Source organism: Micromys minutus (genome assembly GCF_963924665.1).
Source record: "Micromys minutus genome assembly, chromosome: 14".
Taxonomy (NCBI): Eukaryota; Metazoa; Chordata; class Mammalia; order Rodentia; family Muridae; genus Micromys; species Micromys minutus.
The window spans coordinates 1,905,158-1,919,153 of record NC_137983.1 but is presented as its reverse complement, the minus strand read 5'-3'; the positions used below and the strand labels follow the sequence as shown (position 1 = coordinate 1,919,153).

The 13,996-nt window shown below is 54.7% G+C and overlaps 2 protein-coding genes across 3 annotated transcripts in view; both read right to left on the bottom strand.

Moving 5' to 3' along the window:
- Positions 1 to 148: 148 nt before the first annotated feature.
- ISYNA1 (inositol-3-phosphate synthase 1) lies at positions 149 to 3,329 on the bottom strand. 2 transcript variants are annotated; one of them, XM_080928666.1, is made up of 11 exons: positions 2,804 to 3,329; positions 2,599 to 2,727; positions 2,363 to 2,524; positions 2,088 to 2,220; positions 1,805 to 1,998; positions 1,509 to 1,658; positions 1,212 to 1,427; positions 961 to 1,125; positions 767 to 880; positions 464 to 681; positions 149 to 381 (listed from the first exon to the last, which is right to left on the bottom strand). In XM_080928666.1, exons 2-11 carry the CDS (start codon positions 2,716 to 2,718, stop codon positions 180 to 182), a joined length of 1,674 nt encoding a protein of 557 aa, XP_080784792.1. In that variant the 5' UTR covers positions 2,719 to 2,727; positions 2,804 to 3,329; the 3' UTR covers positions 149 to 179. The 2 variants fall into 2 exon arrangements, with proteins under 2 accessions (XP_080784792.1, XP_080784791.1); XM_080928665.1 differs by having other exon boundaries at positions 2,599 to 3,329.
- Positions 3,330 to 4,465: 1,136 nt separating this feature from the next.
- Positions 4,466 to 13,996, bottom strand: part of ELL (elongation factor for RNA polymerase II) — a gene marked incomplete at its 5' end in the record, with an annotated part of 47,878 nt that continues 38,347 nt past the window's right edge. The window contains 7 exons of the mRNA XM_080928664.1: positions 4,466 to 5,789; positions 5,875 to 5,919; positions 6,249 to 6,420; positions 6,526 to 6,586; positions 10,445 to 10,925; positions 11,220 to 11,298; positions 12,573 to 12,697. Of these exons, the coding sequence (XP_080784790.1) occupies positions 5,673 to 5,789; positions 5,875 to 5,919; positions 6,249 to 6,420; positions 6,526 to 6,586; positions 10,445 to 10,925; positions 11,220 to 11,298; positions 12,573 to 12,697 (1,080 nt within the window). The 3' untranslated portion in view covers positions 4,466 to 5,672. The remainder of the gene's footprint in view (positions 5,790 to 5,874; positions 5,920 to 6,248; positions 6,421 to 6,525; positions 6,587 to 10,444; positions 10,926 to 11,219; positions 11,299 to 12,572; positions 12,698 to 13,996) is intronic.

Below are 13,996 nucleotides of genomic sequence, written 5' to 3'. Positions count from 1 at the left end.
TACTGCTGGCGTCCTTACTTGATCTGTAGCTATAGATGGGGTGGGTGGGGATGGAGCTGGGAGCCAACTGTTCCAAAAGCTGAGGCACAGCGTGAGTGAGGCTTGGCTGATGGAAGACCTTTATTGTCTGAAGTACAGTGGTTGGGGGCACTGGGGGTAGAAGGGTCCGAGCATTTGGTTTAAGCAGTGGACAGCTCTGGTGTTGGTGCCTGCGTGTGCCCATTGGCATCACCAGTGCAGCCATTGGTGGCAGGTGTGGGCTCCTTCTTGCAAGGCAATGGGCTGGTGGCCGTCACCTCTGCTGGCTTGAGGCCTGGGACAGGACGTTCCATCTTGTGCTCTAACAGCATGTGGTTCTGGGGTGGGAGTCCCACACAAGCCCTGCAGGGGACAGTGCAGATTCAGCAGGGCCACCTCAAGACTGTCCCTGCCAGCCCTGGGTCCCACCCACCACCAGGCGCACCTGAAAATATTCTCGATACAGCTGCGCTGGCGAAAGAGGGCATTCACCACAGGGCTGCCAGGCGGCACGAGCGGTGCCTTAAAGAGGAAGCTGAGCACCGACAGCACTGGGTGGAAGCCCTGAGGCTCAGGGTCCGAGTCTGTGCAGAAGCTCACACGCTGACACAGTTCTGTGAGCAGCACTAGGTCCAGCATGATGGGTGCTGCCAACAGGGAGTCCTACATTGGGGATGGTGCAGGGTGTAAGGCAGGGTCTGAAGGATCAACGCCCGGCCCCGCCCACCACCGGCCCCGCCCACCACACCTCGCAGGTATTATGGAGCACCAAGGTGTTTGTCCCACCCAGCATCAGCTCTGAGGTGTATTCATCCAGGGCACGCTTGCTGTCACCAACATAGGGCACATATTTGATCACCACCTGTGGAGATTTAAAAAGTCACACAGCCCCAAACAGCACCAAGCCCCCTGCCCTTGGTGTCTGCCTGCAACCCCACGCACACAGTGGTCTGGCTCCTCTCCAGGCGCGTACAGCACATGGTTGCTCTGAACCATGTCATCCACTACATTGCTCTTCGTCACCTCCTTGGAGCGGAACTGCAGCGGTGCAGACAGGTTCTGCCCATCGTTGTTGCCCAAGTGGTTATAGCTCACGATGGACATGGTCTGTGTGGTCAGAGAAGCGGTGGGCGCTCTGCGGTACCCTCACCCCGGCCTCCTTCCTCCCGGCACCGCACAAAGCCCGCAGGTACCTTGAGGCCAGAGCCAATGAGGAAGTCCACCAGAACAGACTTGACCTTAGTCTGCCCTGACTTGAAGTCATCGCCACCTACAAACACATGGCGCTGCGAAGCCAGCTCCAGGGCACCGGGCACCAGTGTGTTCTGTGGGGACCCGTTGAGGAACGCGCAGCCCTCCAGGATGCTGGCCACAGCGAAAAGTGTGGATGGTGACACCTCCAGGCCAAGCTGAGGGCAGAGAAGTAGTTGGCCAAGTATTCCTCTGGACTGGCATTGATCTCCATCTCCAGGAATCAGGCGTGTACATACCTGGATAGTATGCAGCAAGTTTTCAGCTGTGTCATTGCGACCCGGGACCACCTCGCAGAAGCGCTCCGTATTGGCAGTCCACAGCACGATGACCTTATCCAATCCGGCACTGGATCGGAAGTCTCTAATGTCCTTTCGGATTTGCTCCAACTGAAAAAGGAAGACGTTAGAGTAGATGGAGGTTGTCTAAGTTGTCCGAGGGCTTGGGCCCGGGAGTGTAGGCATTACTGCCAAAGGGAGAGACCATATGGCCAGTCAGTGAACAGATGACAGTAAGGCCTGGTCAAGGCCCCCACCTGTTGGGCCCGTGTGCCAGGAATGAGGTTGTCCGCACGTGCTGTCTGGTTGGCAGCGATGAACTCCGGAATGTAGACTGAGGGACGGGGACGCAGGCTCTCCATGTGGGGCCACAGCTGCTCCTGCAAACCGCAGTCCAGGACCTGCGCGCGCCGCATCGCCTCGGCCAGGTTCAGTGACGAGATATCCCAGCCTGGGTTACAGGGACCCTTAACACTGGACCCATTCCGGACCCTGGGTCCACCCACACTTACCCTTATCCTGTCCCGAGGCTTTGCCCACCGTCAAACACCAGGTCGTTGGGGGCCACCATGGGTAGCAGCGCACTGAAGGGCACAAACACCTCCCGGCCGTTCCCATCCAGACCCAAGTTAACAGTGCCCGCCTGGGTCAACGAGCCATAATAGTTTGCTTCCTGTACGTGTGGGGGTGGTGCGGCAAGCAGAGCAGGGTGTTAAGGGGTAGAGGTATCCTGCTAACCCCCAGACCACGCCCCCAGCCCCTCCCCCCAGTTCTGCTCGACACCCAGTGTCCTCCTGGCAGCAACGCCCCCCCACCTTGCGACCCGTGCGCGTGGGCCAGGTCAGGCGCAGCCGGTTGGCCAGAACAGCCGCAGTGAGCGTGGAACCGTTGTTCCCTCCCCATCCGACCAACATGACCCCGAGCCGGGGCACCTGCCGGGCGGTGCGGAAGGTGAAATGCGTAGCGGTGGGCTGCACCTAAGGATGATTCAGGAGTGAGTCGCGGGACCTCGGGCTCCCAGTATTCGCCGCCGCCCAAGCCCCGCGCGCACCCGCAGCACGCCGCCCTCGCGGCTGACTCGCGTTGTCCGGTACTCGTAGCGCGCCTCGATGGCTTCGGGGCCGTAGACCACGTCCGGGCTGTCCACCAGGATCTCGGCGGCGGGCTCCATCGCGGCGAGCTGCGGGCCAGAGCCAGTGAGCGCGGGATCACCGCTCGGGAGCCAACCCTAGGGCCCACGACAGGTTCGCACTTACCGGCTCAGAGTTGGCTCAGACTGCGGCAGCCGACGGCGTGGGCCCTAGGGCTCGCGGGCAGGAAAGAAAGCGTCAACGCCACGCCCCTATTGGGCGTGACTTACGACCAGGGTTCTGGGTGCTCTAAATCCAGGTAGCCGGAAGCAGACCCAGGCGCGAGCTCCGTGCGCATTGCATTGCTGCGCACCCTTGTACCACGAGGCAGCCAATGAGCGACAGCCACCGCCAGGGAGGTGGGGAATGTCTGGGCGGGGGGGCTTTTGGGGAGTCCCAGAGCTGCAGGACTGGCTTTCCAGATCCTCCAGTCCGGAGCACTGGCCCTGTGTGGCCCTGCCCAGAAAAGACAGGATGGCTAGGTCAGAGCAGCCTCCCCCTGGTCAGGCACAGTGATAAGGAACGTGGGAACCCGGCAGGCAGGCGGGGGAGGTGCCCCCAGAACTTTCCAAAGCAAGTGGCCTCCTCCTAGCGGAAACTTTCCACCGCTGGAGCTGGGCCAAAAAGGTGGATTGTCCGAAATGTTTGCACAAAAGAGAGGTCCACACAGAGACTTTTTTTTTTCCCGTTGCTTTAACCAACTCGAACCAGCCAAACTGAACTCATCCGGGTGAAGAGACCCATGCAGGGTTCCCAGAGGAGGGGGCTGTTGGGAAGGGTTTTGATGTATGAAGAGGAGACTACAGGGGAGAACTACAGGAGGAACCCACTGCATCCTCTAAAGGAAAAGCTCCGGGAGGGGCTCAGATGCAAGTGAGGCTGACCTGTGGGCAGAGAAGCATCATGGGGAAATGAATTGAACCTTAGATTGCAGGCCCTTTTCTGTCCTCATGTATACTCCAACAGATTATTTAATCAGTCTCTTTTAGATAATGAAACTGTCTGGTGGCCAACATTGGTCATCTCAGCATTTGGAAGTCGAGGCAGAAAGACTGCACTGGTGCATTTATATTCAACGGGCTCAGAAGTGGGAGCCAGCAATGGCAAGGAGAGAGGATTCAGTCCCCAGAAGATCCCTTCTTACCAGGACGTCCTCGAGCAGGGTGGGGTACCTGTAGCAGACTACTCTGGTTGGGAGGTGCGTGGGGACAAGGGTCAGCCCTGGGCTCCGGGAAAGCGAGGGAAGAGCATGGTCAAACTGTTCGTAGGTACACAGTGGCCTGAGGAGTGCCTGACTCTCCTTCCGCCCCCTCAGCTGCCTCAGAAGTCCGGCCAAGGCCCTGAGGGAGGCTGACTGACCCCGGGCCCTCCCTCACAAGCTGCCTTTGGCTTTTTCCTTTGAAAACAAACACGAAGCTTCGGATGCATGCCCAGCCTGTGCTGATGGTGGCCATGCTCAGCCTCTATGGCCTCAGATGCCAGCTGGATTGACAGCTCTAAGACCTCTAGCTGGGGTCTATTGTTTTTAAAAACAGTGTCAGACTCAAGCAGTCTTTCCTAGCAGAGGGCAAGACTTCGCCTGGCAGCACACCCCGAAAGCCTTGGTGTTGCAGGAGCCCACTCTCCTGTGACCACTGCCGTGCTCACCCGTCTTGTAGCTCCTCCCTACTTTCAGCCCACCTGGTGGGACTCACACCTCACTTCACCGCATGGGGCTCTGGGTCAAACTCTCACTTAGGGCCACCCCACACCCTACAGTGACATATTCAAGCCACAGCGAGGTTCAATTCCATCAAATTTATTATAGACTTTGAAAGTTGGCAGTTCACCTGCTTGGTGCACAGAAGACAGACTAAGAAAGGATCTGGAGGCACCGCCTCTCCTCTCAATTGTAACGTTTTGGCAAAAGTGAAGACTTTGTAAACACCAACTCCATGGCTCAAAGTAAACTTTCTCCACAGCAGTTCAAAGGCCGGGAGAATACCAATAAGTTAGACCATGCTTAACCTGCCAGCTTCCACCCACATCCCTAGAGTGTGGCCCTGCCATTCCCAAATCTCAGACTGACAACAAAACCTCAGACAACATACAACCCAAACAGACCAGTTCAATCAATAGCCCTGGATGGAGTTGTCAGGGCGGGAGAGGGGTAACCTGGGGTCCACCCTGAGCCTGCGCAGTGTAATTGTGTGGGAAGTGCACCATGCAGAACTTGGCCCTGCCCCCATTTAGAAACCAACATCTATTGAAATGTGAAGGCTTGGTTCCTCTAGGGTCTGGGGACTCCAGGGATCCCAGAAGAAAGCTAGGAGCTGGCTGGGGTGGGACTGGACTAGGCAGTGCCTCCGGGCAGCCAGGTTCTTTGGAAGCCACCCAAAAACACGCACATGGTTTAGAAAAAAAGACATCTATGTTTGACATTCTCTCCCGGCCTTGCAGCTCTGAGTAGCAGCGAGCGATCTCGTGGGGCCCCCGCTTCCCCAAAATGGCTTCCCTCTGAATGTGCTCAGAACCCACTCACATCACAAGCACACGCACACACACGGACACATGCACACCAGTGGCCCCTTGGATTTGGATTTGGGGTATGAGACGAGGCACGGTAAGAAAAGCAGCAATTGGAGGCCACAGGCCTGTGCCCTGGAGAAGGCAAGCAAGGTGCTACCTCCAGCACCCCCCCACCGTGGGAACCCAGCAAGGAGGTGATCCCAGGACCCACAAATGGATGGAGGGACAGACAAGGGCAGTGTGTGGGGGACTGCTAAGGGCTTTGGACAGTCCAGGAAGCTGCAGCAGCCTTGTCAGCTGGGGTCTGAAGGCAGCAGGGCCTGGCACTCACTGCTCACTCTCCCTGGGGCTTTAACACTTGGAGGCGTGGCCTGGAGGAGGCACGGAGTAGAAAAGGTACAAAAATAGACGGTCTCTGTGGCAGCTAAAGGGCCAAGTTCATAGAAAACTAGAAAAGGCAGGCAGAACCATCAGGACTGCCTGTCTGCTAGGGCCAGGCCTGCAGTTGCCGCTGGTCATACTCTGCGATGAGCCTCTTAATGTGCGCCAGCTTGCGGTGCAGGTACTCACAGCGCCGCTTCTCCCGGCTGTAGTTGGTGTTGGTCTGTGACGGAGAGAAGGGACAGGTGAGACACGTCTACCTGAGTCAGGCAGGCTTCCTCTTTCAGCAACCACTCTGCCTCACGTACCTTTTTGATTTTCCTGTATTCCTGAAGAATCTGCCCACGGGTTGTCTGGAGGAAATGCCAAGAATTAATGATGTCCCACTTGGGGAAGCCCCGAGTGCTAGCCCTCTCTGGAAGTGATCAGCTGGACAGGCAGAGCACAGCCGCAGGAAGCAGGTAGCCTTCCTCTAATTGTTCTGGCCTGTCTATTGCTCTAGGAGAGCAGGGGACATGATGGGGTAAGACACTGAAACAGCCAGGCTAAGGAAAGGGGAGTGCTCGTCCTAGACAACTGCATGCTACACCACAGACACATCACTCTGGACCCAGGCCCCACTGCAGATTCATGGGCAAACCCTGTCCACAAGTCACTGCCAGCTCTGGGTGGCCTAGGATACCTCGTACTCCTCAGAGCCCTGGCTCAGCTGTCTGAGCTGTGCGTCCAGCTGTGTGAACCTGCGAGTGATCTGCTCGATGCGCGCATGCAGACTGCGGTACTCGTTGTATTCAGCGTTGAAGTCATTCTTGTAGCTCTGACGCTGCTCTGAGGATGAGATGGCTGGGTATTTCCTGAGGAACAAGAAGGGTCTCAGGGGCCATAGTGGGTGGCAGCACCTGGCTTAGGGAGGGCCTAGATGGGCCTGGAATGGGGCACAGCCTAGGTAAGACACTCACAGTAAGTAGTCCGGGGTCTCTGAAGAGGACGAGGGGACACTGGCACAGGCTCCATTCAGACCTGCTGAGCAATGCACTGTTAGTCCAGGGCCAGTGTTTATGGGTGCAAGCCATGCTGGGCGCCTACTAGTCAGCACCAGCTACAGTGGGGACACACTGTCCAGCCCACAGCTACATAGCCCAGCTATGCTATCTTCAAGTGCCCTGCAGGCAGGCCCTCAGAACTCTCCCAGTGTCTGGCTGTGTGGGGCATCAGCACTGGGCTGGACACAAACCTACCCAGACAAAAGGGCCGATGGTAGGACCTCTGATGACAGACGAACTGTAAGCTTTGCTGGCACAGGTCTTCACTTGAGGCCCCAGTCAGACCCTAGAGTCCTTTGCACAGTGCACACTGCAGGGGGGTCTTCCACACCACCTCCCTGACCAAACCCAGCACTAGGAACAGCTGGAGCACAAGAAGGGCCTGGGCTGTGGCTGCCTGCAGGTATAGCACTATTTCCCTGTCACTTAACCCATTTATTTGGCTCTCTGAAACAGGGTCTGACTCTGAACCTGGGCGACTTGCCGCCTCCCTCAGTCAGCAGCTTTGAGGCCCCCACACACCCTGGCCCAGTGGCAGATGCTCCATGAGTGTGAGGCCCTGAGCCTGTCACCAGCAACGCAAACAAACAAACGGTGGGGAAACCTGCACTATAGAGCTGATCTGGCTATGAATGATTCCACGGGTACAGAGACAGGGTAGGGGAGGGTGGGCCCAGATGGAAGGAGGGAAGAGTGACCTGTGTGGCCCAAACATCCTGCCTAAGCAGATGTGGGCCAGGTAGCCACTGACCAGTTCTGACACCTGGAACCCATATGTCTGGGATCTGTCACAGATAGGTGTGTATGTAATCTGTCACAGGTGTGCTGTGTCTATGCCTGGGCACTGTCATAGTCAGGTGTGTGCTGTGTGACCTGCCACACTCAGGTGTGTGCTGTGTCTGACCTGCCACACTCAGGTGTGTGCTGTGTGACCTGCCACACTCAGGTGTGTGCTGTGTCTGATCTCTCATAGAGGTCACTAGCTGGGGTGGGGCTGTGGAAATATGTGTCCTGTGTGCCTATGTATGTTCCTAAGATCCTCTAAAGTGTCCCCTGTCAGACAAAGCCCACCTAGCAGCTGTGTGGTAGCTGAGCCTTTTGCAGACAGCACCTGGCAGGTGTGGCAGCTGTATGCAGAGCCTACAGTGGCCCCAGAGCCCCTGAAGGTCTTACAGCTACCTCAGCCACCTCTCCCACTAGTCGACTTCTAAGTGGCTATGGGTGCCAGGGGCACATCTAGTCATGGGTTTGTATATGTAAGACTTGCCTTAGTCATGGTGTCTGTTCACATCAGTAAAACCCAAACTAAGAGAGAGTTGGTACCAGGGACTGGGGTATCGCTGTGATAGGCCTGACCATGCTTTTGTTTGGGAAAAAAATGTGGGTTTGGGGATTTAGAATCCCCAAAACTTTGGAAGGCTTTAAACGGGGCTTAATGGGTCATCCTTGTAGGGATATGGAAGACTTTGTTGCTGAGTGATTTGAACTGTGAAGACCTGGTCCAAGAGGTCAGAGTAAAAAAAAATTCAGTATGTGGCATAGAGACTGTTTTTCTGGTATTTTGGTGAGTAAAGTGGCTGCTTTTTGCCCTAGTCTGAAGAGTTCCTGAGGGAAAGCGATTTATGTTAATTGCACTGACAAAGAAAGTCTCAGAAATGCCCAGCAGAGACTTTGTTCTTTGGTTAAGTTTCATGCAGAACATTCTGAACAAGTAAAACAAGCTGAGAAAGTAAAGTTATAAAAGATATGGTTCAAGTACTAAAGGGACACCAGGAAGTGAAATAGAGCTGAATCCTGTGTTCTAGGAGATAAGAAATTGAGGGAGTGGGACTTGGGGCAAGATTCTACCCAGCTAAATTTAGATCCAGGCACCTATAACCCCAGGAGGTAAAACATGAAGATCTCAAAATTCAAGGCCAGCCCTGGACAGAACAAATTCTAGGTGAAGAAAATCTTAAATCTTAATCCCAGGAGACAGGCATGCAGATCTCTGAGTTCAAGGTCAACCCACAGAACAAGATCCCAGACAGCCAGTGAAGGAGTTGGAAAACAGGAAGCTAGTGATAATGTAATAGAACAAGGGGACCATGGTCCAGCTCCGGCAAGCAGCAGACCTTGGCAGCTTTGGCCAGGGTAGCTCTAGCTTTAGAGTCAAGAATGGGAAGGAACTGGGACAACTGGTGCTGGTCAGCTGGAGCTAAGAAATTAGTGGTGATTAAGAAGAGACCAGCATCACTGAGGATAAATCTTCTGGGAAGTGTCTTCTGAGAGCACAAAGAAGCAGTGTTTCAGAGACAACCAAGGCTGTACCTCCTGCTGAAGCTGGACTTGGTGATGTGTCAGAATCACCCAGGTGGTACTGGTTTTGAAGGCATGAAGTTGTCATGAAGAGCAGCTGAGGTTTGGCACTGAGAGCCCAGGGAAGGCCATTGGTGATGGTGCAGCCTCAGTTGCAGTTGACAATCCAAGACTGAGGGGGTTATTTAAGGGATCTGAGGCTTAGCACCATGAAGAGAGCCCATGAGAGGCTCTGGTGAAGCCTAGTTGCAGCGGAAGACCCCAGTGTATTGGAGATGCCAGTACCACGGGATGATCACCAAGAACAGCAGCAGCAGTGGAGTGGATCAACCTGAGCTTAGAGTACTACAGAGGACAGAGCTGGAGAAGTGACACCAGCCCTTTGGAGGAGCCCAGAAGATCCCAGACATTAACAAGAAGCTGTTAACACTGAGGTTGCCTTGGAGATCCAAAGATGTTTTAGATGCCAGAGCCATGGGCTATCTGCTGAAGAGCTGCTAGCAGGAAGTGCAAACGGCCCAAGAGAAAGAAGTTTGTTGCTGTCAACAAAGATGAAGACCTCCTTGAAATCAGACACGGAGATGCAGAGTTTGGAGTTTGCCCAGCTGGTTTCCTGTCTTGCTTTGGGGGTTACAGTTAAATAATTGGATTAATCTCAGAAGAGACTTTGAACTTTTAACATTTTTGAGACTGCTATAGACTATGGGGACTTTGGAAGGTAGATTAACTGTATTTTGCATTATGCTATGTTTAGGTGTGGTCCCCATAAACTCCTGTATTTGAACAAGCCTATGGGGGCCGGGGAGTGGAATGTGGTGGTTTGTATATCCTTGGCCCAGGGAGTGGGACTATTTGGAGGTGTGACCTTGTTGGAATAAGTGTGTCACTGTGGGCATGGGCTTAAGACCCCTACCTGGAAGTCAGTTTTCTGCTAGCAGACTTCAGATGAAGATGTAGAACTCTTAGCTCTGCCTGCACCATGCCTGCCTGGATGTCTCCATGTTTCCACCTTGATTATCATGTTGTTCACTTGATAATGAACCTGTAAGCTAGTTCCAATTAACTGTTGTTCTTTATAAGACTTGCCTTGGTCATGGTGTCTGCTCACAGCAGTAAAACCCTGACTAAGATAGGTGTCAAGAGCTTAGGACTGAAGACCACCCAGCACAGGTTGGGAGACCAGACCCATGCTGTCACTGTACTGTGGACAGAGGAGCCACAGAGATGCCTCTGACTCCCTTCTCACAGTGTCCACCGATCCCAACAACCTTTGCTCCCTGGGCTCAGTGTACCTATCTGTGCCTTGGCCTGGACATATCCCTGCATAGAGTTTTTCTCTTCACTCTCTCTGCCTCTGGCTCAGGGCATCTCAGGACTCCCAGAAAGCCTTGCTTCCCATGTTACTGCTGTCCCAGTGCTCCAGCTCCTAGCCCCGAGCACTGGGTAGGCTGGTGACCTGCCACAATGGCCCCAACTCCTGACCCCAACGGTGGCCTCCCATCCCACACACCAGAGGAGACGATCAAGTGGCACTGACCTGGGACATCTGGGGGCAGTGCAGGGACAGTGGATGTATCAGGCTGTGGGGCGGGGGGCCTTTCTTCAGGGGGCCGCTCCTTGTCTTTGTGTTTCTTGGACTTCTTCTTGGGTCGGCTGTGGATGTGTGAGGAGCCAGTGGGTTGCTCAGCCTGAGGAAAGTCCGTCAGCAGGGGAAGACCAAGGCGGGGTGCTGGAGCTGAGGTGGCCTCCTGGTGCTTGTAGTCCTGGGTACTGTGGCCTAGGTCATTACTGACATCAGCCAGGGGGTCGTGGTTCCGTGGGGGCTCCAGCCTTGGGGGCAGATGGCTAGAGTTGAGGTTGTCTGATGGGGCGGGTCCTGGAGCAGGCAGTAGAGTCTCGTGGCCATTGGGAGCACCCAGTTTGCCATTGAGGGTGGGTTGTGCTCGCTGTGCAAAATGTGAGATCCGGGGCTTCTTGCTGGCCAGGGGATCAATGAAGTCTGTAGGCTGTGGCCTTTTCTGAAAAGCCATGGGGACTAGGCTGAGCACAGAAGTACTGGGAACCAGTAGCCACCTGCAGTGTTTAATGTGGCCACACGGGGGCGCCCGTACACAGTTGGCCACACACAAGAGAAGCATCCAGACAGAGAAAAAAAGACTGCCCTGATTGGGCAGTGAAGGTGCTTGAGGCACATGGCCACCCCGAGAAACACACCCGCCCCTAAAGACAAGTCCCCCAAAGGAGTGTGGATCAGGCAGTGAACACTGGCTGTAAAGGGCTATGGACCACCAGTGAGGGCCCCAGGCTGGTACCTGAGAGGGTGAAGCGGAGCGCCCGTGCTCTCTGGGTGGGCTGGAGTCTGTGGTGGCACTCTGTGGCTGACACAGCTTCCTGCAGGAGTGGTAGGGGCACTGTGGTGGTACTGCCACTGTGCCCCTGGGACTATGTCTGCGCAGAGAGGGCCAGGTTCTCAGAACCAAAGCTGGGCTGCCTGTGCACAGGGCAGCTGCCGAGCAGAGCCCATCTGGGTGCCCAGGGAGGACTCCCACTTTGGCATTCTGAGGTTCAGGCAGTTAGTGCCCGGGTTTGACAATGACATGGAGAATTGCTGGGCAGATATGAACATATACCCTGCCTGCAGCACATCAGAACCCCACCAGCACAACCCCCACCCTGATCTCACTCGTGACAGGGGCGTGGCGTCACTGGTGGCACCCAGCCCAGGCACTCTCGCTCTGCACACCCTTGCTTATGGAGCAGTGATGGGCTTTATGTGGACACCTCCAGCACTTGGGTGTAGGTGACACTGACAATGGGGCACACATTTGTCAGCCCAGCACTACTGGAGGATGGAGACAGAAGATGAGCAGGAGTTAAGGCTTGTACTCTCTCTGTAAGACACTGACTCTTAAAAAAAAAACAAGCCAGGGGGCTGGGCTGGAAAGATGGCTCAGTGCTGAGTTCAATTCCCAGGAACCACATGGTGGATCACAAGTATCTGTGATGGGATCCGATGCCTTCTTCCGGTGTGTCTGAAGACAGCAAGAGTACTCACATACATAAAATAACTAAATCTTAAAAAAAAAAAAAAAAAAAAGCCAGTCATGGCGACACAGTCCTTTACTCCCAGCACTCAGAAGGCAGAGGCAGGCGGATCTCTGAGCTAGAGGCCAGCCTGGCTTACAAAATGAGTTCTAGGACAGCCAGAACTACCCAGAGAAACCCTATCAGGAAAAAAAAAAAAAAAAAACTAAAACAAAAACAGAAAAAGAAAAGCAAGTAAGCTGGCTGTAATGCCTGGAAGTATGTGCCAGGTGGCAGGCCTGGTGCTTCTGTCAAGATGTGCCCTCTCAGCCTCTCCAAGTACTTGGAACCCCAGGCACCAGCCAAGGCACAGGTTGGAGAGGAGCCAGAGTGCAGTGGTGTCCCAGAACTCAAGGAGAAATCACTCTGCTCCCAGCACCAGCACCCAGGGGAAGCGGGTAGTTACTGTGCTACTGCCTTGGAATTTACCCCACACACTCTGTGGGCCCCAGAGGCTCATGGGAAGCCATGAAAACATGCATGGGACAGCCTGGCCCAGAGGAGGCTGTATAGTTAGTTGGGGACAGCCATAATCTTGAGCCATCTATGCCAGCCTGCTGCCCCCCAAGTGCATGCCTTACCGCATGAGCACACGCTTCAGCAGCTGCTGGTCACCCTCAGAGTAGCCGGGCCAGTCCTTCTGCACGTTTTTGTACATGGAGTCCTGCAGTGTGCACGTGCCATCCTTGGGGTTCACACTGGCTACCTGCAACATACCCAGTTCTCACTGACTGTCGCTGCCTGTGGAGGCAGTGGGGGTGTGAGTGCTCAGAGAGCACGGGACTCAGGCCACACCACCTCAGGTCCCCTGCACTTGAGCTGCTGAAGGCCCAGACAGTCTTGATGAGGCACAGCATGTCATCCATATGCTCACAGAACCGCACCGCCTCCACCCTTTCAGATGGTGGGCACCAGCCAGTACTCCCTCCCCTCCACAGAACCACGTCATCTCAGGCTGTCTCTCGGGCTCAAAGAATCTGATGAGAGGCCTTGATAGGACCAAAGCTATGTCTGCGCTAGTCTTGCTAGGTGCCAGAGTGCAGCACACGCACACACTGGCCATTCCACTGTGCCAGGCCACCCTCCCTGTAAGAACTGAGAGGAGTAAGTTATATTTAGTGGCCTCTGAAGACATAGCCTTGCCTTATAGCCCAGGCTGGCCTTGGACTCAGTTGTCTGAGGATACTGGGACCACAGGTATGCCATCATACCAAACTGGCCGAGCCTTTTACTGACTAATAGTCCACTTCATGATAGCACTAAGATTTAAATGGTGTACTCCAAGCAGGAACACTTGTTCCCATATGTAGGCTCCTTCATGATAGCATGTGGTCCCACTGACCGACACTATCTAAGGCATTTCGCCCTAGGGCAGGCTTCCAGCTCCTCTGGTGCGTCTCATACTCTGGGCACCCTGCCTTCAATAAAGGCAGAGTCATGAAGGGCTATGGCTCCTCCCTGCAGATGCTCACGACTCTGACGATCTGTAGAGATTACAAAAGACCTGACTAGGTTGGTGATCCCCGCTCCAAATAGGCTGGTTCTCAAAACCTGTGCAGTCCTGCTGTCTCCCCCCCCCCCACCAAGATGCATCCTTCACTCAAGAGGAGTTGAGTTGATAGGTCTGACCTTGACCGGGTAGATAGGACTGGTCAAGGTCAGACCTGGTATGACTCATCAGAGGATCTAGGAGCTGCAAAGCCTCAGACGCCTTTGGTTTCTCACACTGCATGCATGAACTCCATGGCCTGAGGCAGAGGCTGACCATGGTCTCTCTTGATTCCAGAGTTTCTCTGAGACTTGATATTATGTTGACACCAGACCACAGGGACCAAGCCGCCCCAATCCACCTCTATGCTGTCCCCAAAGCCTGGCTAATACTGACATTTTATTGACTTTTGAGAAAGGGTTTCTCAATGTAGCCATGGTTGTTCTGAAACTTAATCCGTAGACCAGGCTGGCCTCAAACTCAGAGATCTGGCTGCCTCTGCTTCCCAATGGCTGA

Coding starts and splice junctions, on each gene's coding strand:
- ISYNA1 (XM_080928665.1), bottom strand. CDS start 2,718: ATGGAGCCCGCCGCCGAGATCCTGGTGGACAGCCCGGACGTGGTCTAC. Junction 1,999..2,087: donor CAACGACCTGGTGTTTGACG/GTGGGCAAAGCC, acceptor CCTGTAACCCAG/GCTGGGATATCTCGTCACTG. Junction 881..960: donor GAGAGGAGCCAGACCACTGT/GTGCGTGGGGTT, acceptor AAATCTCCACAG/GTGGTGATCAAATATGTGCC.